At 37.2% G+C, this 25,330-nt stretch overlaps 1 protein-coding gene across 2 annotated transcripts; it reads left to right on the top strand.

Moving 5' to 3' along the window:
* Positions 1–24,721, top strand: ngfb (nerve growth factor b (beta polypeptide)). Of its 2 annotated transcripts, XM_030134740.1 has the most exons (3): positions 1–135; positions 17,572–17,720; positions 23,575–24,721. In XM_030134740.1, the coding sequence occupies exon 3, from the start codon at positions 23,586–23,588 to the stop codon at positions 24,189–24,191; it is 606 nt and encodes a 201-aa protein (XP_029990600.1). In that variant the 5' UTR covers positions 1–135; positions 17,572–17,720; positions 23,575–23,585; the 3' UTR covers positions 24,192–24,721. The 2 variants fall into 2 exon arrangements, with proteins under 2 accessions (XP_029990600.1, XP_029990601.1); XM_030134741.1 differs by lacking the exon at positions 17,572–17,720.
* Positions 24,722–25,330: the final 609 nt, after the last annotated feature.

Below are 25,330 nucleotides of genomic sequence, written 5' to 3'. Positions count from 1 at the left end.
CAGAAGCGTTTGGGATAAGTGACCACAAATGTGTTCTATCTCCTTGGCATGTTGTGGAATTGGACACAAACTGGAATATATTTGACTGATCCTTGGAAATCTTGTGTTGCTGGAGAGAAGAGAGCTTTTGCAGAGGTAGAGGACTATTTTACCTTCACCAACACTCCACTGATCTCTAGTACCTTACAGCCATGTAAAATATAAGGTATTTAACAGATTTACATAACATTTTAAAAGCTATCTACAGGAAAAGCAAAGGAAATATTCATTCTGAATTGTTGTCTATGTGTTGCTTTCAAGTTGACGTGAGGAGTAAACAACATTAACTTTTACATGTGGCACATTTATGCACATACACTTCAGCTCTGTCTGATTAGTTAGGTTGAAGACCAGACCCAACAGAGAACTGATCATCTCCTCCATCCCATCAGAAACTGCTGAAGCTTAGCCTGGGGCTCATCAGGTTACAATAGCACACATCAGACCTACACTCATCACCTCGGGCTAGGAAATATTCTCAAAGCATTCCTTCACAGTTTTTGTGTTTCAATGGGATATATAGGTTAGAAAAAGGGCTAGCTGCAGGGTAGCTCCTTAAATTATGCAGTGTGTACGCCACATAGTTAAAACAAATTATTGCGTAACAGTATAATTGCAGGTGATCATAGTGGAGAGTACCAGCAACATAAAAATGCTTTTTCATTTTGTATATGAACTGTTTTGGGAAAGGAATCAAAATCAGTTTTTGCAAATATGTAGTTTAAGTGCATTTAATTATTTTTCTGATTTCGCTATTTTTTCATTCCGTTTTTGAAAAGGTAATTACTCTGACTTTTACAGGTGTTTGCTGAGATGAAGTGTTCAGTAGTTTTGGTCGTACAGAGTCTGAGTAGACTAATTTATTTCTTTATATAATTTATCCACTCAGCCAAATGGTAGCAAAAAACAAAATAATTTGTACTATCAACAGGGAGGCTTCTGTGCACTCAAACAAAAGAGCCAGTGGTCAGTTTACATTGACAAAGAGGGTGATGAAGTAACAGTGATGAAACTAGAGGGGGGTGGGCAACAGGGTCGGAGTTAAGGCATGTTGATTGGCAAAAAATAGAAAAGCATATATTCCCTCAGAGCATTTTCACAGTGTTCCTGAGTGTGTTTTTCCTTCTTTCTACATGTTCATTTTCACCAGTGACAGTCACTTTCAAGTTCTTGCTGAGATGAGTTTGTCATCTAGTCGCCTGAGGCTTGTTTTGTGTGGTTAATCCTTTGTGCTGCCTTCAAAAAGGAGCTTGCAGTCATGTTTTTTGACATGGGAAATAAAGTCCACTATGCTTGGCATTTGTGGTTCAATTGGACTGTTTTAGGCAAGTGTCTCGGAAAAAAAGAAAATTACACAACAAAGGTAACAGTGAAATTTTTCCACGTGCTGGAGAAAATACACATAAAATCAGACTAAACACATAGCTGCACGTAAAAAACATATATTCATGCAAACAATTGACTATAATTAGTGTTACTGATAACTCAAAGCCATAAAATACTTCAGTAGCTGTGAAAGTAAGGTGCTAATCAAGGTGGTGCAGCTTTGGAAGGTGTTTTCCCCCTAGCTTGTCCTCATTTGGCTCATCCTTTGTACAGGAAATACAAGACATAAAACTTTACTTAAAAAATGGGAAACCCTCTTTTTTATGTTTCAGATTTAATATTAGGTATGTAAGTAATAATCTTATCATAGGGTTTCTAAAATAATCAATAACTGAGTGTCTAAGGGCATTCTGTCTCTGCAACTTCTATCAAATAAAACCAAAACACAGAAAAAATGTCTGTAAGTTGTCAGTAAGTGGGTCTCATGTACATTATATCAAATGAATGAATTATAACTTACTGTGTAGTTTATGTGTTGCACAATTGCTGACATTTGGATCAATGACAGAGATCCATTAATATAAGAAAAAAATAAATGTAAATCCTATACACCTGCCAGTCCAAATCCTAATGAAAACTCATCTTTCCGTTTTGGTGCAATTTATGTAAAAATAAAGCTAGAGTCGCAAAATGTGTAAAACAAAACTTTTGGAAACTGAGGTGATCTTTTGTGTTTTATGTTGTATGTTTTATCAGTAATATGTTGAAAAAGGATAAGACCATACTTACTAAATATGACCACATATGTTCACATTTAAATAATGACTAAAAGGTGTATTCCAAAGTACAAATAACTGTAAATGTACCTGTGGTGAGTGACAGATGGAAAAATTATATCTCGCCCATTATTTCTGTCTCGTTCCATCTCTTCTGGTATGCAGTGTAACAAAGTACTGCAGTAAGACTTTTCTTTGCACCAGCTGGTGCTCCTTAGTCCAGAACGATCTGTTCCACAGATGGATGATCAGAGTTTTGTGGGCCAGACACAGAGTCTTAGACAGATTACAGATGCTGTTTGGTTCATGTTTGTAGAACCTGTTCATCCACAGGAAATGTCCAACCATTGGACGGCTATAACAATGACCTTAGCGGATGGCCCTATGATAAACATTCCGTCAGTGTCATTCATTTTTACTCTTTTTACTGGACTCCCTCTCCTCGGCCTATTTGGTAATTAGTAGTGCTGTTAAATGATTAAAATTTTTAATCAGATTAATCATAGGGTTGCTGTGGATTAATTTCGGTTAATCATGATTAATTTCTAATCTATATTAATCGCATTTCATTTTGCAGGAGCAAACAGACTCAGGAAAGAAGAGAATATATATGCACTTAACGTGTTTGTCGCAAGCTGGGCAACACGTTAGCCGAAGTGCTAGCAGGATCCCCGACTAACGTATGCTTCGTGCTAATGTGGTATTTTAATGTGGAAGTGCTTCGGTGAAAAGAAAATTCCTTCCTGCAGAGTGTGCATAATAGCTGTCAATTAACTGTTCCGTCTTGTTTTTGTTTTGTTTTTTTTGTCCTCATATTTCCATCCAGAGGGCCGATGTGCCATTTAGTGTCTTCCATCTTTTTTTGGTTGGTTCTGCTGCCTGTCACTACCGGATCAACTGCCCATTTGCACATGCACAACAATAACTACTTGGACAAACTGCCCAAAATGTGTGAGAAGTTCAGTGTCATTCTGCTCTTCAGATGGATTAATTGCATTAAAATTTTTAGTCAGACTAATCATGATGATGGACTAATCCACCTAAATGCATTACTTTTCACAGCCCTAGTAATTAGTGATATCTCACATTTTATGATTTTCCTTTTCTGTCATCCTCCACCTGCATTTCCTGTCTTGTCCTTTTGTGGTCTTGACAGACATAAGTTGATAGTTGTTGCAGCTGCTTCACAGTAAATATTTATCTACACCTTTTTACATTCCTCCTTTTGCTGGATTTCTAACAGGAAAAGTACATAAAACTATGCACCTGATTTATGAAGAAATTTAACTTCCCTCAAAGAATGGCAAAAGAAAGTAAATCAGGAACCAGCATGGGTGGAAGTATAGGCATAAGCATAACAAATACTGGAATGATGGCAACTCCTATATCACGCAAAGGCAACACTGTTAAATATATTTTAAGAAGTAAAAGATTACAGTGAAATAAAGTTGTGTGAAATAATGCTTTTAACCACCACTCTTTTCAAACATAGAAAGCACCTACTGTGAACTACTGTTAAAAGTGTCAACACCACAGGTTACAGACTTGAATGTGACTCTATTTTGATTCATCCAACGTTCAGGGGTCATGACACATGACGAATATTCTGATAATTTTCCTCTTCTCTTGTTCCTTAAAAGAAAGAGGCTGTAATTGCCTACAATTACAGAAACTTCTGTTATTCCTGTCTTCGCTGGCATCAAACCCGATTAGGCAGCCTTCATATATAATTGCATCAGCATCTATCCTTGCATGCAGACATGTCCCATCATCTCTAGTAGCCTCAGGCATATGTCTAAGAGCTGGTACCTACTTACAAAGTACAGAAAGAAAAGAAAAAATAAAGGCAACTGTTAAAACCTTACAATAGTTCTCAGAGACACAACTTTATCTTCTCTTACACCTGAAGACAAAACAGTATATTAACCTGCACTACATTAATTTGTATTATATCACATGTACTATATTACTCCCAAAAACTGCATTAATTTGTAATATTTGTGGGAATGAGCAGGATTTGTACAACAGGCCAGTGTCTGTGATTGAACTGGATTACTTCCTTTCACTGAAGTGTCCCTGAAGCAGCAGTGCCTCTTGATTTCACATAGCAAATTACAGTGAGGCCACACACACACTGTGTGTATTGTGGCTCAGTCTCTACATCCAGCGCGCCAACGACAACTCAACCCCGTAACGTAACTACCCATCTGTAGTTCCACTCCCTCACACAGAGCTGAGTCCATACCAGTTCAAACCAGTTCTTTTAAAATGCTTATGGCGAAGTTTTCATTCAAATCAGAGTTTCAGCCCAAAACTGATGAGATGTTAAATGTTTACTTCCACCACTGATGCTAAGTAATAAACCAGTATCGAAAGCAGTTATTAGTGTCTGAATCGGTACGTTTGACATGTCCACATATATTCTCTGACTGGCAGCTCCATTTTTTCCATTTTGTAACTTTCCTGATTCAAGCCAGGTATAGAGTATAGACTAATTGTTTAAGGACTCTCCTTTTTGATTTCAGCCAGTGAAAACAAATAAGGTGAGAGTCCAGACAACCACTAAAAGTGCCAGGATGCAAACAGTCAGATTTGCTTTGAGCAGAGAACGTCAAACATAGTACCACATATGCACTTTTACATCCACTCTGCTGCTTCTGTGGCGATGCTTTATTTACCTTCCATAACAGCAGCAGGGGTGCGTTTATTTGGAAAAGGAGTAACCATAATATAGGGCTGTGGAAAATTGCCGTGACAAAAACAATAGCTGCAGTAAAAACAGACACAAAGGTGTCAGAGTGTATGTGAGGAGCTGTTTGATTGGCCGTAAAGGTGCAGATATATCACACACTCAGTGAAGCCAGACTTTAAACAATCAATTTGGAAAATGGGTACCACAAAATGCCAAAGCTAGATTGAAAATGAAAGCCTGGAAAGAAAATTAAGTTGGCAAAACAACAGTGATAGCTGTGAAATTTTAGACTAGAGAGCTGTTGAACTGTTAGTGATTCTTGACATTTGTGGCCAAAATACGCCTCTTCTTCAATGTATAAAATCTTATTGTAAGCCTTTAGAGCTCTTTTCATATTGGTTTTCATGTGGGGAACTTTTAAAGACATGTGGGTGTCATATTGGAGGCAAGTTACCGCAAAGACAACACACCGCAACATAGTACGTTACACAAAATCCATCAACACTAGTATTTCTTCAGACAGCCACTTAGAACCAACAGACAATCTGCAACTGCATGAACTGCTGCTCCACACTTATACTGACCCTGCCTTCACGTACGATGGGAATTAAGGTAAATACTAGTTACGAACTCAAAAATTGCACATGTACACCCCCTCACGTCGTATTTTCACTGGAGAACTGGACAAAAATGTTGATATCCGAGCTGCCGAGATGAAAATAACCTTTGAACCTTACAACATGTCAGAGAGCAACGAGGGATTCATGGCAAATGATAAACAATGTTTCTATTAATGTTCAGGTGCTGATTTTTCACATTTATAGTATACACAATTTGCACAAAAAAAAAGTGCTGTAGCGGATGAATTAACAGTCCCAAACTGTTTTCATTTTACTACAACAACAAAAGCACTTGAACACATCACACTTGTAATTTCAAAAAAGGATCCTGTTCTCAATAACACGTGAAGGCAACATGAGAGACATAAGTCACAAGAAAGAGTGATGTTAAGGAACAGAGGTGAACAGGGTAAGGCTTTCAAATCTCACATCTGTGTGATGATGGGACAAGTACAACTTACAAACATATTAATCTGTATGAAACTCAGTATGTGCCTATATTGACTGAGTGAAGATTTGGAACCTCGTTTTTCCTGCATCAAACTTGAATGAAATGGCTGCAAAAGGTCAATGTTCAGTAAAGCCAAGTCATTAATATAAATACACTTTGTAATCCTTCAAATTTTCTGGCTTATAATGTTTGTTATTTTACTTTTTTTTCCCGGGCTGGATATCTCAGATCATCATTGACTTGAATGACAGCTTTAGTTTTCTCTGGGCTTGAATTTACAGCCGTTCTCCAGAGTGCTTTAGTGAATGAACTGCTGAACATGTATCGTACTTTCACATCATGTCTCTACCTGTCAGTAAGTCGACTCAACATTTTACCTTTATTGTACTGTGGCGTTAGTGAGGAGGACTTGAAACTTGGATTTGTAGCTTCATGACGCTGATTAGAAATAGATCCATCTGATGAGTCTGCATCGTCTCACATGTATTTTTCTTTTTTTTTTTTTTTAATATTATTTAGTTTTTCCCTTGGGTTTTTGATTTCAGTTAGATTTACAAGTGAATAAGTAGTTTTATTTCAAGAAATAGACTAATTTTAGTTTTCATTAAAATCTGGTGTTGATTTTTTTGGGCCTAAGTTGAGAAAAGCTGAAAAAAGTAGCATGAATAGACAACATCAAATTCACAAACCCTGGGTCCCATATTATGCCATGAGCTATTAATACTGAAGAGAAATCTGAATTAACCTGGTTTATTACCAACAATTCTATTTTAGTGATTTTTATTCCATTTTTATTGTTATTTCAGTTACCAAATGTACTTTTTCACTGCTAATTTTAGTCTGTGTTTTTGTTAACGCCACTAACCCTGTAAATAAATGGATGTGATCATGTGTACAGGAAAATTCTCTGACGTTTACATGTCTCAAACGGTTTTCCTCAAAATTCTGTCAGTTGTCAGGTTTTTGAAGGATGTGAATGATTTTATTATGACACTAACAGACTCAACATCAGCCAAGTGTTGACACAGGAGGATGTAAAAGTCTGGCCAAATCATTTCTTTAAATACACAGACAAATTAAAGCAGTGATTCTGTCCAAGCACTCGAAGCCATATCAGATATGACATCTGCCATTGTAATGTCCTCCACTGATTGAATTGGCCGTGACTCTGAAAACAAAAGCCGCTGGGATAACAGTGATTATCAACAGGAGAACCTGAGACAGCACTGGCCACAGAGGCTGTGTTTCAGTTGGACTCGCACTGAGACAAAGTTAATTTACATGAGGATCTGACAATATTATACAGTTCATCTCAGGATACTGAGGTCTGCCAAGGTTTGAGCAAACTATACAAACTAAACTTCCGCCACGTTGTTGAGTATGTGCCACTGAGTGATGAAAACACAAACCAATGTACACTGACCCCTTGAGTCATTGTTAGAGACGTTTATTTAACTAATTTGGAATCTGTGAGTGTTTCTGTTTCTTCGCTGAGTGTGTTGTGTATGGTTACGTGGTGTATAGAGACCAGGGTCAGCTGTGATTTCTCAGCTCAGGGAGAAACACAGACACCAGTAAGTAATGAAACTCTTCTGGTTATATCTGCCATTTATCATCCTCATGTGGCTATTATTGTCATTCTGTGATAGTAATTCATGCTGTTGGGGGCAATATAAAGAAAAATGTTGGACAATCGAATGCGTTCTTTCTGTAGCCTGTTTTCACTTATCCATAATATTTAGCAGATTTCATTGCGTGTGTGGAGGGACGTTTGATCGAGTGGTCAACAGGAAGTATGTGCCAAGGCTTCTTGTGGGAACTACTCCGCTTGTAAATACTGAATCACAAAGCTGCATTATAATGTCTGCAGAGGTTGTGTGTCTTATCACATGAACATAAACAATACATTACTGTCATCCAGATGTTGCAATCACTGTGTCTGGTCAGCGATGGCTTTAGTTCCTGTCTGTTACATCACTACGAGCTTTTGGAGAATGAACTCTGTTGCTGATGGAACGGCCCTCCCTGATTCGCTCTTTGGCTTGATTTAGTGAGGTCTCAGTTTGGACTTGATGTGGTCTTTGGGTCTGAGAGCCTGTGAGACCTTCACACATCTGCTTTAAATCACCACCAATAGCCAGCACTGGCCCGTTTTATAACCCAAGGTCATTTTGTGTTTGAAATGGTTTCCCACATAGTTGTCTGATAACACAGAAAATTGCCTCAACTAGATGCAACAGGACAGCAGTCGAAGGGACATTATTCGCTTCAATTGCATGCTATTATCCCTCTTAACATGGCTCCTTTGACTAGTTGCCAAAAGTCAAAATAAGACATTTCACTACAACTTGGGAACAAGCTGAGGCAGGCATGCACAGGGAAAAAAGATTATATGTAGCCTTAAATATGTTGCATATAGAGTATGTCCTTGAGCACTGAGCAGATAATCACATCAATCCTGTTGGAAAGGAAAACACCCAGTACCATGTAAGCACCAAAAATATCAGACATATTTGATGGTATTAGGCTAACAAACTTGGTGGAAGAGGTTTTCAGATCCTTTACTTAAGTAAAAGTATTTACACGGTATTCATATGGTGAAATATACAATAAATATCACTGGTAATATGACTTAAAGCTCTGCACTCAAAACTTCACTTGAGCAAAAGTACAGTAGTGGAAAAAAGTTTTCAGACACCCTTACACAATCTCAAATATTATCATAAAATATTTGCAGAAAAATCTCTTTTTTTGTTTTTCAGATGTTGCTGCATCAGACAGACACAAAAAATGCACATCTTTTTTCCCAGTTTGACACTTTCAACGTGTCCTGCCCTAGATGTGTTTCATTATGTTGCTCAAACACCCAGTTTTGACCTCAGCCAAACAGAGCATGTGCAGAAGATGTGGGTTTAGAGAACAGAACAATATTTGGCAGAGTTCAATGACTCAAGAGTGATTCTTAATTCAATATATCACAAAAAATATTAGTTGTCTAAAAACCTTTTTCCACCACTGTATGTACTATCAGAAAAAGATGCATTATGTATCAAATGTCATTTTACTGATGTAGTAAATGTTAACGGTTGGGCTGATTTTATCTGCTTTATATGTTGGCAGTTTAATTTTCCGCTATACATCATATTCTAAGAGATAATCCTGTGTTTGTAGTATTAGTAACCTTTACAAGCTTAGAACAAATCAGCTCATCAGTACATGATTTGCACTGGACAGGAAGGTGATCGCAGGTGAAAAATAACTATCACTAAAGCTGTCATACATGAGCAAACAATGTGATTATCTGCCTCTCAGATGTAACATAGTAGGAGTAAATGCATAAAATGAAAATACTCAAGTTCAGTTCAAGTGCATCAAATGTGTAGTTCACTGCAGTGAGTAAAAGAAGATTCATTCAACTACTGGCAGATATGTTGAAAAATCTGATATCTTATTTTCATCCGGTAAGACTTTGTGATTTCCTGGTAATGAGGCTCTCCCTTCCACTCTGGTTCAAAATGTCACATTTCCAGAGTCAGTTGGACACTAATAAGTCTGCCTAAGAGATGGACGGTGCTCTCTGCAGTTCATTGTTCACAGATTCATTACGGTGTCCTACTGTCTTTATCTCACTGGCAGCGCTCTGTTGCTGCTGTTAAAGCTGTGCTGTGTGGGTGTGTTTGGATCTTTGTCCAACAGACTCCAATCTGAAAACACTGAGGCAGCCTGATGCAAGATCTGCATCCAGAGACATCACCGTTTCTCTGAGGGGAGTATCAAAGGGGAAACGAGAAGAAGTCAATTCTAGTTCACATTTTTGTGCTGGACTATAATCAAGTGTAATCATTAATCAGGAACAGAAAGCCTTTCTTTATTTAGCAGTAAAACACAATTTTGATGAACACAACCTTTGTGGGATGGATGGAACTTTGTAGTGGTGATGTTGCTCTGTTGTTCCCATCTTTCTTTTCTTCTTCTATTTGAACACTGCCTTTTCCCGTCTTTCATCTTTATGTGGCTCACAAAAACAGCCTCAGGAACAATATACTCTGCAGTATCCAACACAACAAAATGATGCCCTTTTTTTAAAAATCTTTTACTGTAAACAGTTATTCAAGTTATCCACTCATTCATGACTCTTAGTGTAGAACTTTAGTTGGAAGCTTAGTTAATAAGTACATTCAAATCCATCAATTAAGTTGTGAGTAACCTTACTGTAGATCTTAACCCATAAACCCCCGGTGCTACTTTTGTGGTAGTTCCTAAATTATTTTTTCTTTCTATTAAACCGTTGTCAAGTGATTTATGACCATTTATCATAATATTACCCACTGTATTTTGCATTTTTTCAGTGAACATCAGGTATTTCACTATATTTAATTCACTGATCATGTAATTTAATCTTCATTGCTGAGATAAAAGTGAGGGTTATTATACCAAAAACAGAGAAAATTTGAGAAAAAGTGACTTTTCAGTCAGATCTATCATTAACCCATAAAGACCCAAACATCCACTGGCGACCAAAACCATCTACTGATCTAAACTGTTTAACACCTGTTGATCCACTACTCCTATCAATCTATGTAAATAATTGGTGTAAAATGCTGTTTGTCGTCTTTTCATGGTCATCAGATATGACCCATTTGGATGTTCAGAGGCTCTGTAGTGAACATAGAAACACCGTCATCTTCTACAACATTGATTCACCAGTAAAACCCATGGCGTTAGATCAATGACAGTGGATGGAGATGCTTGGATTATGTTCAGTTGATGACAGATTTGCTGAAAAAGTCACTTTTTCTTCAGTTTTCTCTGTTTTTGATATAATATCCACTTAACTTTACTCTTAGTTTTATGACCTCTGACATAATTAGTAAACTGAATGTAAGAAAATACCTAATTGCTACTGATAAAACACAAAATACAGAAGATAATATTACAATAAATGGTGATCAGTCACTTTAAGAAAGTTAAATATAGAGAAAAATTCATTTGGGAACTGCCACAAAAGTAACATTGGGTCCTTATGGGTTAACTGAACATAAACCCAGTATGTCCATCCACTGTCATGGATCCAGCTCCATGGGTTTTACTGGTGAATCAGTGTTGTAGAAGATGACGGTGTTTCCACATTCACTACGGAGCCTCTGAACGTCCAAATGGGTCATAGGATATATCTGACGTTGATTTAAAGATGACAAACTGTATTTTACACCAACTATTTACATGTACTGATAGGATTAGTGGATCAACAAATATTAAACAGTTTAGATCAGTAGATGATTTTGGTCACTGGTGTATGTTTGGGTCTTTATGGGTTAAACTCTGGATTCAGTTCAGTACAAAGCTACACTTCAGCTCAGTAAGCAGTTTTGCACCAATGACCACAGCAGCGTAATGAGCAGTGTGTCATTCAAAGCCTATCGGTGGCCCTCAGATAAAGTCACCTACGCCTCCCCTCCTCTTTGAGAGCCAGCCCCAGCGGATCAGGTTACTTCAAGTGCTGTGTGACTTTTACCATATGAATGAAGCCACTGCCATTTTTTTTTTCAGAGGGAGGTAGATTGCTCCTGGACTGCAGACCGGATAGTGTGCAACCCCAGGCTGCGTGTCAGTCAACCTAGACGGGGTTCATTAAACGGACTCCATTAGAGCTAATGAGTTGTAGGTCAGTGGTTGTGGGTGGCCTCTGCATTTAAAACTAACAGACCACGTAACTGTCTGGCGTGCTGACTCAGTTCAGTTACACTAGCATATGAAGAATTTCTTATAACTTTGTATGCATGTAGAGGCAAAAACAAAACGAAACTAAAACACGTTATGGTGACAATATAGAGAATTTATTTTAATGCCGTATCCACAATAACCCATAAAGACTCAAACGGCTATTGGCAACCAAAGCATCTACTGATGTAAAATGTTTAATACCTGTTGATTCACTAATCCTATTTATACATGTAAATAATTGGTGTAAAATGCAGTTTGTCATCTTTTCATGGTCATCAGATATGACCCATTTGGACATTCAGAGGCTCCGTAGTGAACGTGGAAACACCGTCATCTTCTACAACATTAATTCACCAGTAAAACCCATGGAGTTTAGTCAGTGACAGTGGATGGAGATACTTTTTTTCATGTTCAATTAATGATATCTTTGTTGAAAAAGTCACCTTTTCTTCAGTTTTCCTTGTTTCTGAGATAATAACCTATGAATCTACTCTAGGCATCTACATGATTAGGGAATTAAATATAGGAAAATCCATGATTTCCACTGAAATAACGCAAAATACTGATGATAATATTACAGTAAAAGCTGATAAATCACTTAAAAAAGGTTAAATATAGAGAAAAATTCATTTGGGAACTGACACAAAAGTAGCACTGACTCTTTATGGGTTAATGTATGCTTTATTAACATTTCCTCTATATGTCTGCTTGTTTGGTGTCACTAAAATAGAGATTTGAAAAAATGCTTTTCAAAGTGCACATCAAAAAAATAAATAAATAAATAAATAAACAAATAAATAAATAAATAAAAATAATAATAATGTGCATGTTCCTGTTATTATTATTGAATGTATATTATTTTTTCTGTTATGACATAATGTTTGTGCTCCATATCATACATTTGGTGATGAGCAAAATAAAATAAAATGGAAAACAAAAACTGGCAGATATACAGGAGGTGTTGTGTCTTCCCAGTTAACAGAACAGTCTGCATGGGCATTGTAGTCATGTTTGTGTTCTTGTGTGTATGGAAATATTTCTCTTGATCAAGGGTCACATGGATAGATGTTTTAATGGAGAAAATATCCGTGTGTAAAAAATATATACATGTTTGTTTGTGTGGAGAGTGCCTTAGTGTCTAAGATCTAACTTCTATGACTTGATTCTGAAGTGATAAAACCATCTTACAGAGGAAGCTGTTCCAGATCCTACAGCTGGACGCTTGGTACAGGTGGGGTATTCTACATGTTACATATGTTAGAAAAAAGGAAAAAAACAGAGGAAATTGTTAACAACTAAGAGCTTTTCTGTAGTTGTGGAAGCAAAGTAAGCCTTAAGAGATTCCTGACTTTTACTGACTGCCTATGATTTCTAACTGTATAAAATCAGAGCTAGAACACTGTTACTATAGATCCCGATGTGTTATTTGGGCACTATTACAGAAGAAAATAGGCAATTAACAAAGGAAGTGAGACAGACTATTAAAGCCCTTCAGAGAAACTGTAAATATGACTAAGTTATCAGTGAGTACATTTTCCTCCAACATCAAAAGGAAGCTGGAAACTGGAGGAAACTGACAGGAAGAGGTCCAGCAGACCCGTGAGCCATAGCCACTGTTGCTATGGAGATGTAAAGAACCGACCATTGTCATGGATCTGTCTGTGGCTTTTGATGTACTCATTTGGAACTAACATATACATTACCTATTCTGTTAAAGCCTAAAGGACTGATACTTGCAAAAAAATACTACAATACTGTTACACAGTATTGTAGTTGTACAATACTGTTACACAGTATTGTAGTACTGTTACACAGTATTGTAGTAACAACAAATAAAGCCGAGGAGTTAAAGGTGGGGTAGGAGATGTTTTCCTGGAGCATTTTTTACTTTATTGCTTGAAATCCCCCTTACACCCCGACTACAACCAATTAATTAAATACTCTAACACAAAAATTTTAAAAAATGTAGTCACCTGTGGAATGGACAGGACTGAAAAAACATCATCCAATCATTTTAACCGGCCCATCGAAATGATTGAATGGTGATTTGTCAATTAAACTCAACTGCCATTTGTCCCTCCCCCCTCTGCGCGTACCCCTCTTCGTGCATGAATCGTGCATTCTCAGAGGCTTGGAGCACTTGTGCAGGAAGCGAAGCTAGAGCCAGAGCTTGGCTATATTAATTATATTAGGATGGAAAGCTCACCAGCAAACTGTTTTGTCACTAACATAAATCACAAGGAATGTAACATTAGCCAAATAGGTATGAACTGGGGCTGTTCTGTAAGAGCAGAGGTGTTGGAGGAGACTGACTGAGGTACACATGGATCCGCGAGCCCGAGCCGGGCCTGGAGCTGGGAAAATTAATGCTGTGCAGCACTCATGAACCCTCGAGAACAAGCATCGCAAGTGCCAGTACTCTGGAGGTGTGGCTTCACGGGGATGTCCGAAGAAAGGGGTTTGGACTTTTGAATTGTGTATTTTCAAAATGTAGCTTGCTCGAACCATTTTTTCCAAGATCTCCTACCCCACCTGTAAAAATAAAAGTTAACAATAATAAAAAAAAAATGCTCCTGAAGGGAGGACTCTAGTGATGAGTTGTTTTGTTTACACTCATCTATGCTGAACACAGTACTCCTGTAGTAGCAAAAAACTGAAACATTTTAACTGTAACCTAAAATGCCCACATTATCTTACAGGCTGATGGTGGTGGGGCGTTGCTGGCATCTCATTCATGCTGACTCAACAAATGGAAGCATCCAAACATCATTCCAACCATGTTTCACTGGTTTGGTCAAAGAAATGTTGAGGATTTTTTTTCCAAAACATGAACTAAAATCAAAACCAACACAGTATCTGGCATGTGAAATGCTGTCGACAGCACATTGTAACCTTATACTGAGGGTCCCATGGCGGCCAGAAATGGGTTTATATTTTCTTTACTGTTACACCATTACCACAATCTGATCAGTCAGATCAATTTAAGAGTCATCAGGTGATCACAGTCGCTACTGTAGCTTCATCTGTTCGGCATGTTGTGTGTCGCTGTTGCCCATCTGCTTCAGGGCTCAATGAGCAGTGCAATGTGAGATGGCCTAGTGCACACTAATGTTGTACAGCGGTGTTATGTGCATATTTGGAGCCCACCTAGTAGTTTGAATGAATGTTACCATTCTCCTCTCACCACAGGACGAGACTGCTGACTGTATGTTTCTTAACCACAGTAGTGTGTCATGGACCAAAATCAGATTCTCTAAATGACAAAGACATTTGTTTTCTATTAACATAATCACTCATATTGTATATTAAATAATATGCAAGTCACTTTTGTTAATAATCAACATACCATGATTTGATGAAAATGCTGAGCTCTTCTTGTGTGACTCATTAAACACAAGTATTCATATCTTGTTATTTTCACAGACATATTCAACGTTCTGACATGTGACCTGACATTAACAATTATAAACAACTACACCCACGGTCTCTGCTGCAGCTGACGCTTTCTCTGACCTTTCATTATAAATCTGTCTTTGCAAACAGCTCAGATAGTTTGGCATTAACTGGCAGGTTCAGAGGCGGTTATTAAACCTTCAAAATGAGACATTAATACAGGTTATTCAAAATGTAAATACTCTAAGTGGAAGTCTCTTCAATGAACAATGGCAAAGTCATTGGGCCTGTTCCTAGTTGTGATTTACACATAATCCTACATACTTTAAATATCATATTTAACATCAAACATCTCTCCCACTTCAAATAAAACCTGTCACACTGTTTGTGGTTTTGTACCAAATCAGTGTCAGAAAAAGGCTGTTTGGGTAAACACAGAGTATAAAGTGTCCAGTGTGGGATGAGATAATGTAACTTTCCCCAAGCCTTCTATATTTTATTATACAAATGCATGGCTAAACCTACAATAATTATAGAGGATTCTAGACATGTTTTGCAGTTATTTTTCCTAAAAATTCTGCTGCAGTGTCAGTGCCAAAATACAACAGAAATGCAAAAATAGAAATTGGTAAAATAACTATTGTGTTAATGTGGGTTGATGAGTTACACACAACCCCTTCATACTCGACCAAAAACCCACTGTTATTTGTTCCTTGGCTTCAGAGTGAAAAGGTACAATTGACATTTATGTCTGAGTCAAATGACTGCATTCATTAATATATATGTAAGGGCTGTAATTCATGATGGAAAAATCATATATCACAAATCACATGTATAATATTGTAAGGCTCAGAAGTTCAAGTAATTTCTGTTGCAGAAATGTAAGGTTTAACAGTGACATAAATTACAGGGAATAATTCATGCATTTTTGTAAAAAAAAATATTTGTGTTTACCCAATTAACTATTCACATTTACCCAATTAACTATTCACATTTATGTTTGCATAATTATTATTTAGACATTTAAATATTCTCATTTGTAGTGCACAAGCAGCTAAGATAATTTGTTGAATCTGCCTTTCTAAATCAATTACATTTACTGATCTAAGTACTGCTAGCTCCTGATTGTTTAGTTCAGTCATGTGAGGAGATGTGTCAGGAAATACTGTTGCTGTAGTTGCCGTGTGTGGAAAGTAAAGCAATGTTTAAGAAGAATTCTGTCTCCGTCCTGCTGTCTCATTTTATAAAGAATGAACTATTAACCAATGAACCCTCACGTTACAATATCAACCACAAATTCCATAAGTTTCTGTTCAGTGTTGAAAAATCATTACTGAGTTTGAAATGATTTTAATGTGTTTACTGACAGAAGAAAAACAATACAGTGTGAGACAAGTTCATCACTTTTAGTGGACATGACTAAAAAAGGTACAGCAGTTTGTTAATGAACAAACACCAAACACACTGCGGTTGATGGATATAATGTATTCATGTTCGGTGTTAAATGAAAAACGCACATAGAAGCACAACTGTAGAAAACACAGCTCAGGGGTCATAAAACTACTGCTGGTGGTTTGTTAAACAGGTCAAGAGGCCACAGGTTTAGATCCAACCACAGCCAGAGACCAACTTTGTCTGAAGTCAGTGTTCATTCACGTCTACAGGAACACACCAGTGTTATTCTGATTTACAGCCCATTCATTTGTGTTTATACAGAGCTAACATTTCTGTAATTTTTCATGCGCGCCACATCCTATTCACTGTCTTCTCAACAGTGCTTAAAGTAACACAGTGGAACGTCACCCTAAATTAAAATAAATATGTGAATATGATGAACAGGTTTGTTAGGGAGGATAAATTCAGGGATTATTCTTTGCCTTTGAAGGCTTTTCTTGTCAGTGGGCTTCAGAAGACTGACACCACCAAAGGTGTAACATAACACATAATCCACCAAATTGAAAACACTCAATTTAAGTGCACTTGAGCACTTGATAGGAATAAAACAAAATGACAAAACAAAATTAAAGTGTCTGGCTTTACTCTGATGAAGTGGCTTGACTTTAAGCTGCAATGCAAAAATAAGTGAAGCTATAAATGCTTTTTTATGAAGGTAGGAAATCAACCCAAATGGAAAATGTTATGTGATGTTGAAACATTTATAGTCGTATGCCTTCCTATACAAAATCCACAATTAGGAAATGATCTGGTATGTATGTGTTTCTAAATAATCTTTAATATGTAAATATCCAGCTATGCGCCTGTCTTTTCAAGTATACGATTGTTTATCTCCTAACAAACCTGTCAGAACTCATATATCCAAGAATGCTGGCAACATTTACAACATCACTACTGAACTACTGAAAGCATGTTGCCACTGTAGATACTCTACATTACACAGGTCTCCTTCTTTATTTCGGTATGTTCAGTATGCACTTTTCTGCTGAGCGGGAATAACATTAACTTTCTCTTCCCGTACTGGGCTTGTAAAGAATGTGTTTACAGTGGGTTTACGAGCAGGTCGAGACACTTTCTCTGTTTGTTTCTCAACAGAGCTGGAGAGCGGAGGTAGAGGAGGGTGGAGGTGTACTGGATGGGGGCTACAGTCGGGCCTGATGGCAGGAGACCAGAACACAGTGAGCTCTAATCACATCCTCTAGGAGCCACCGGGGTGCCACAGTTCACTAGGAGACACTGAAAAGGTCTGGATGTTAAATGAAGATTAGGATTAAGGGTACATACAAGTTTGGAAAGTCACTGGAGCACCGCGACAATGAAGTGAAAGATCTGCACCAGGGTTTTCATGTGTGGAAATGTGAGACAAAAATCAGACAAAGAACATATAAATTTTATAATTGAGTGTAAGAAAAAAATGCACTTAGATTAATGAAAGCAAAACTAGGCCTATTTTCTAAACAAATAATGTATGTATTATATATTAAAGGGTTACACAAATATGACAGCTATTGATTACTTGGTATTTTTATGTACGGCTCAAGTTGATGAAATACAAAAAAATGTAAAAGAGTTAAAAACAAACTGTATAATTTTTTGTATTTTTTATTTTTACAATATTCCACGACTGCATATTACGCACACTTGGTGGTCAGGAAGGGCCTCTCTCGGTGGTTGAGACCATCTGATACTGAAAAACATAGAACCGTCTAAAAACAATTACTATTTCAAAAACAGAATAACACTATTTCTCGGGTGGTCGAAATAATTATTTCCCAAAACTGTATGAATGTCTTACAGATTACACACAAGGATGTATCCACGTAAAGCAGCACCACTACAAAGACGCCAAATATTCATAGGTAAAATAACATTTGAATAAAATTTTCTTGTGTTAGGTAAAACTTTTGCCAATATGGTAAGCACATTTTGCTTGGCAAAGTCTCATAAATCAGAATTAAGCTGCAGCGACTGAAAAAACAAGCAAAAATGGCAAACCAGACTTAAAATTCTTCAGCTGTGCAATTGGTCTTGCATATAAAATGAGGAAAAGAGTCTTGTTATTCTGCTGGAATATTATACAAACCAATATTTTGGTTGTTACTCTTGGAATTTGGTACTGAGACAAAGTTTTATTTTGTTAAAATTCAATTATTTTTATAATAACATGATAGACAGGATTATTTTTCTTTACAAAACAAATGAGACTCATTTCCCAGAAACAAGCCTTTTTGAAAATGGTTTTTGTAGTGTTATTAGATATATTTCACCTCCTGTGGGTATAATTTAAAAGGGTTAGTTTGTCCTTGACCACTGAACGCCCACTTGGTGCCGACATCCAAGAAGAGGCCTACTTCATAAAGACAGACCCTGACCCACACTTAGATCTGACAAATAGACTTCAGTCAGTACACATAATGGATCTGATGCTGAAAGTTGTTTATCTCTTGACTATCTTTAATTTGCTTTGAATTATTGATAAATTCAGGCTTTTTCAAACTAAAAACAAAAACTGTGTCATCACTCCAAACCCCTCAGCGAAGTTTATTCGTGCAGAAATCTTTTACTTTCAAGAGAAAATGTAAAACTTAAAAAATATTTTATTGGGAAGGAGGAATCCATAATTCTGCTTAATTTTTAGATATGATATAATAAATACTTAGTACTTTATAACTGTTCAGTTAGGTTAAACACTGACATCTTTTACTAAATAACTGATAGCAGGTTACTTTTTAAAAATGTTCCCTCATTTATTCTCAACATTATTAAACTACAAAGTATGACGCATGTTTTCCTCCTTGTTGTCAGTCAGTGACTGTTACCATGGTAACAAAGGTCTTAGTTGAATGCTCGCCTCAGGGTCGTCTAGCTAGACTTTATTTTTTGTGAAACTGTACAACTTGAATCAGATCATTTAAAAGCAGAGATGAGACTGGTAGGCATGACCGTAGATAAAAACTGAATGCAGCAGATTTCAGTCCAATGTGTCGTCTTCTGCACATTCAATATTCTGTAAAGGTAACATTTATCCTAAACTCAAGTTAATACCTAAAACTGGGAAATTAATACTGTTGAAGTCAGTTATGTGGCGAGTTTTTTATTTTCTGTAAGACTGAGTGATGATTTCCTCAGTGTTTGGCCACTTGGTTGCTAAATTATTCAACTCTGGCATAAGAACCTAAATGTAGAAAAAAAAAAAAAAAAAACTATCCTATTATACCTATTTTGTCGTTTCTGTAAAAAGCCATGATAGGATCATTTTAGGCTTTGTTTCATGTCAGTGGTGTTAACGTATTCTCAAAATGCAGACTCTCTTACTTGCTGTATCAAACCAGAATTTACGATTTGATCTGGAGGTGGGTACACAGTTAAAAATCTTCTTTCAAGAACTATGGGATTTTATGATATGCTAATTATATATACAATCAATAATTCTACAAATTGAATTGCTTAACGTAAACATACTTTATCTGGAGCAATTCTTGTTCAGAATGACTTTGTTGTGTGTCATGTTCACCCTCCTCCATGTTTGTTTATTTTGCTTCCATGCTAATTTCCTGCCTGATTCTGTGGCACCATAAAATGTCAAGTGTCCTAATGACAAGAATATTTACGCAGTGTCATTTGCAACATAATATAAACAGTACAGCTCCATTTGAAACAATATGCACAATATATAACATTGCATTGTACAGCTCTAATGTGAGCTATGCTTCATTTATCTTTTTGTATAAGTTTTATCAGCCTTGTGTATAACATCAAATACAAATAAGTAAAGCAATGAAATCAGCATATATATTAGTATAGTTACATATTATTCCTAAACGGAAACAGGAAACACATTCTTTCACCAAGTCACCAAAGTCGAGTGAATTAATCAAATGCCTGGGGAAAAAAAGGATTAAAAAACTATATGGACAAAAGTATTCGGACACATTGAATTCAGGTGTTTATTTTCTAACATTAAAATTGAAGGAAATACTGATGTTTATAAATTATATGGACAAAAATATTGGGACACGTCATGGCTACAGCTCATAAGATATCCTGTTAATGCCAATTTGAGGTATAAACATTAATAATTCCTTAAAGTTCAATGGGCGATTTTTCTTCCTAAGTGAGATGTGAAGAAAGTAGATGGTTAGCTGTGGTAGAAAATTATTATTTACAGTCAGAGCATGTAATTTAGAGGTAGAACATTCAACATCGTAGTCATGGATAAAAAAAATTTTTAAAAAAATTAAGTAAAAACTATCTCTAAGGTATTTTGGAAACAAAGATAAAAATTTTAACAAAACTAACCAATGCAATGATATTTGTTACAATATAAAACTATATTATGGCATTTGTCATTATTGTTTTGTAGCCCAGACCCCTGTTAGAAGAGAAACACCTGAATTCAATGTCTCCCAGTACTTTTGCCTATAAAGTGTAACTTAGTCCTATTTTATTGGTCTTTGGAATGGGTTCTTCCTTCATCAAGTTTTAGCCTTCCATCAAATTGTATGACAATCACTGTAGAAACTTTGGTAGAAATGTTTGTAAACCCCCGCAACAGAGGTAAGAAAGACAAGCAGACATCCCAAAAATATCAGGGTGAGATATAGAGACATAGAACTGAACTGCACGATCAGGCCTCACTAGTATTTATGAGTGGAATCACCATTCCCATTATGCTCTTTGTGCACAGACTATGGGTTTCCTTTTAAATTGTTGTGCCAACAGTTCTAATCCAGAAGCGTTCATCCAGACACCTGAGGCAAACACAGCATATAATAAACCAACTTGACGGAGCCTGCTAGCAGTGGCATCGTAGGCGTAAACATGCCTGTGATCCCTGTTATACTGTTATATCCAGCACAAAAGCTGTCAATTTATGCAGCCAGCGAGGCACACACACTGCAAACAGCTGTGTGTTGTGGTGATTTGAAACACAGCAATGATGAAAAAACATGATATTAAACTGACAGGATGTCACAACAGTGTGTGTTATATTCTTAAAGGTAATTTGACACCTGTTTCCATATTTTTTTCCAGCCTAGGCTTCTTCATGTCTCTGAATACAGTCTGGAGATAAAACCAAAGATAGTTTTGGGAGCAAACTTGCCCAAAAAAAAGGGGGAAAAAAGGGTGGTCTATGTTGAAACCACTCATTATTTGCTGACTTTATAGATCTATAAAATCCTGGAAAATGTGGTGCTTCTGTCCTAATTAGCCAAAGCTGTTTACTGAATGAGTATCCATTAAATTAAACTGAGGATAAAAATAACCTCAAACTACAGGCTAGTCTGTATTGTAATAGTTGTTAAAAACATCCGTATTACAATACAAATGCCATGTAATTTTAACATAGAGCTCACATTCTCTTTAGAAATGTCTGTTTGTACTGTTTTATAGCCTGCAGCTGTTTTCAATGAAAAATCAACACTGTCCAAATGCAGGAAATGTTCATTATCTGTCATAATAAGCAGAGTTCAAACTAATAATTTCCCTATTAACCATCCATTTTGATATCAAACATTCAACCACTCCCTGTTTATATGTCGAGTCTCTCAGAAAGTGTTTCATCTCAATATCCTCCCTCCTTTGGCACACACTGGTGCTTCACATAGCCTGAAACTAGTAGAATCTGTGATCCAGATGATTAGACCATTAATCATCACAATAGTAAACCTGGTCATTTATTCTGTACTACAAACAGCCTTAGAGCGGCTGCTGCTGAGAAATTCCTGTAAGTTGCGCATAAAACTATGTCAGACACTGAAAACTGATCACAGAACCTCAATTAGAGATAAATATCAATCCCTTAGGGAACATGTGTTGTGTTCTTTAAAGAGGACCTGCTTTAAGTTAGTGTTGATCACAGCACGTGCTGTACTTGGAAAGTTTAAAGGAAAACTGGAGGTATTTGCTCACTGGATTAAAGCTCCCAAATATCTTGGAATGGAAAAGAACTTTAATCCAATGTAGATGTATTTTGGTTTCACTGGCTTCACTTATTACACACGTGTCCAAAAAGTGGGATGGAGTTTGCACACAACCGCCTTATCTGTGCTATAAATTTGGTATCTAGAGGCCAACCAATGATGGATTTTAATAACCTACTCGCCCCTAAAGATTAAAACTGCTTTACTTTATTAGAACCTTGGTAACTCTTGAACTTCATCAAGCCCAGTAACTGATAAATGAATCTGGAATATGGAAGATCAAACCAGCTGCCTTTTTTTTATTGGGCAAGGATGCAATACCCCATTTCAACCCTATTTTTTCAATCAACCTGCCAAGCACATTTTGCTTGACTGGTCCTTTTCACACAACCTGTAAAGCAGGATGCAGGGCTTCTGATTGCACTGATTTACCCAGTCCACTGTTGGACAGCAGCTAGCTGTGGAATACAAGCATTAGGATATTTTCAGTCCTTGGCCAACAAAATAGTAGGCTAACACTCCACTTGAATGGATTTCTTTTGTAAGTTCATAATCAGTATCCGGCCCCCTTTATCAGGAAATAACAAGTACTGTTATAATATGTAATGTAAAAACCATAGTTAAGAGAAACTGGAAATAGTAATTGGGGAATCACCTGCCATGCTCATGTAAAATGGAGGGGGAATTCACATTTTAATAAGAAGAGACTGAAAGATATGATTTTTTTTAAACACTCAACCTTCATTACCATGCATACTATATTTCTTGCCCTGTTAGTGTCTTTCAAAAGAATTGAGTGTTCCTTTTTTGTGTTTTGAATAAGTGGGACAGATTTTTGTTTTTTGTGCCATTATCATCCTTTAGATAAGTCACTAATTTCAGTGGAGAAGCCTGATTTTAGTAACTGGCCAGGGTCTGTCAGTACTCACTTTATATTTATATATTTCTTCCTTACTCTCATTACAAAAACAAAATCTGAGTTACATTAGTAGGAAAAAAAATCTGATTTTAGCCTCTTTCATCTGTAGCCTGAACATGTCTTATGCTCTAATGTTCTTTAACCCTCTTGTTCAGAGCGTGTTAACCAAGTTATTGAAAGATGCTATGTGAATATGTTTTAGTTTATTGTCATCGATGTATGTGTTTGTGTTAAACTCACTGTTTTCCTCCTCAGGTCGTGTGCCCATGAGGTCGTCTATGCTGGCCCTGCTCCTCTTCTTTAGTGCCCAGGCTGTGGCCACCACAGGAGGAGACTCGTGTGCCACCAGGACCACACAGCAGCAGGATTCGGACCACAACCACAACACCGTCCCCACAGTGGACCCCAAGCTCTTCAACAAGCGGCGCTACCGTTCACCCAGGGTGCTCTTCAGCGCTCAGCCCCCTGATGCGGAGCCGGCGGAGTCACAGGGTGGCAGCAGAAGGACCCGTAGAAGAGCTGGGGGGTCTCTGCACCGCGGGATGTACTCGGTGTGTGAGAGCATCAGCGTCTGGGTGGGCAACAAAACCAAAGCCACAGACATCTCAGGAAATGAGGTGACAGTTCTGCCAGATGTAAATATCAACAATGTCAACAAGAAGCAATATTTCTTTGAGACGACATGTCACAGCTCGCGCTCAGGTGGCTCGGGCTGTTTAGGAATCGACGCAAAACACTGGAACTCCTACTGCACCAACTCACACACTTTTGTACGAGCGCTGACTTCTTTTAAGAACCTGGTGGCATGGAGACTCATACGCATTAACGTGGCCTGTGTGTGTGTGCTCAGCCGCAAGTCATGGCGGCAGTGAAGAAATTACCGGCACATCACACAAACAAACTCTCTCTCAGTTAAATACAGAACATAACACTCATACATGCCACACAGACATGCAGAAAGTGGTGTTTTCTGTAGAAATCCTCACCAAAGATTTATCACACCCTGCACAAAGTAAATTATTGGTGTATGTCAAAGTATCAGGACTGCATGTATATATACACCAGGCCTGGGTCAAATTGTATCTGCAGTTAATTTGTAGGTATACTTCTAATGGAGAACCAAGCTTTAAGAAGCTGCTGCGTCACATGCTATCTGACTTTGATGACTGTGGTAAACGTCTGGTTCACCTTGTCGAGCCTTAAAATTCAGCTGCATGTAAAGAAGGGCTGAACAATGTAAGAATATACAGCTCTGGAAACAAATAAGAGATCACTGCAAAATTATTACTTCCTCTGATTTGACCATTTATAAGTATGCATTTGAGTAAAATGAACATTTTTGTTTTATTCTCTAAACTACCAACAACATTTCTCCCAAATTCCAAATAAAAATATTGCTATTTAGAGCATATATTTGCAGAACACGACACATGGTCAAAATAACAAAAAAATGCAGTGTTTTCAGACCTCAAATAATGCAAAGAAAACCAGTTCATACTCATTTCTAAACAACACAATACTAAAGTTTTAACTTGAGAAAAGTTCAGATATCAATATTTGTTGAAATATTTTTGACCCTGATTTTCAATGACAGCTTTCACGTGTCTTGGCTCTCCACCATGGCTGTTGGATGACTTTATGCAGCTCCTGGCAGAGAAATTCAAGAAGCTCAGACATGTTTCATGGCTTGTGACCATCCATCTTCCTCCAGAAGTTTTCAAAGTGGGTTCAGGTCGGGGGATTGGGCTGGCCCGTCATCCACACCTTTATTGACTTAGCTAAGGCCAGGAGCATTGTCCTGATAGAAAAACCAATCCTCAGAGTTTGGGAACATGGTCAGAGCAGAAGTCCAGCAGTTTTCAATAGTTATTTTTTGATTCCAATTACTTTTGTGGTATTAATAGCACTGTTTTTGCCTATTGTAAGAAGATAGGGATGGCCACAGTAGTGGTTTTTACTTCTCCTTCTTAAATAAGACGTGGATCATGTGTTTATTCAGTAGAATAAGTTG

This window comes from Sphaeramia orbicularis, chromosome 5 (assembly GCF_902148855.1).
Source record: "Sphaeramia orbicularis chromosome 5, fSphaOr1.1, whole genome shotgun sequence".
Classification (NCBI taxonomy): Eukaryota; Metazoa; Chordata; class Actinopteri; order Kurtiformes; family Apogonidae; genus Sphaeramia; species Sphaeramia orbicularis.
This window is presented reverse-complemented; position numbering and strand designations above follow the sequence as displayed.

Bases quoted from the DNA above. Each gene is read 5' to 3' on its own strand.
- ngfb (XM_030134741.1), top strand. From the start codon at position 23,586: ATGAGGTCGTCTATGCTGGCCCTGCTCCTCTTCTTTAGTGCCCAGGCT.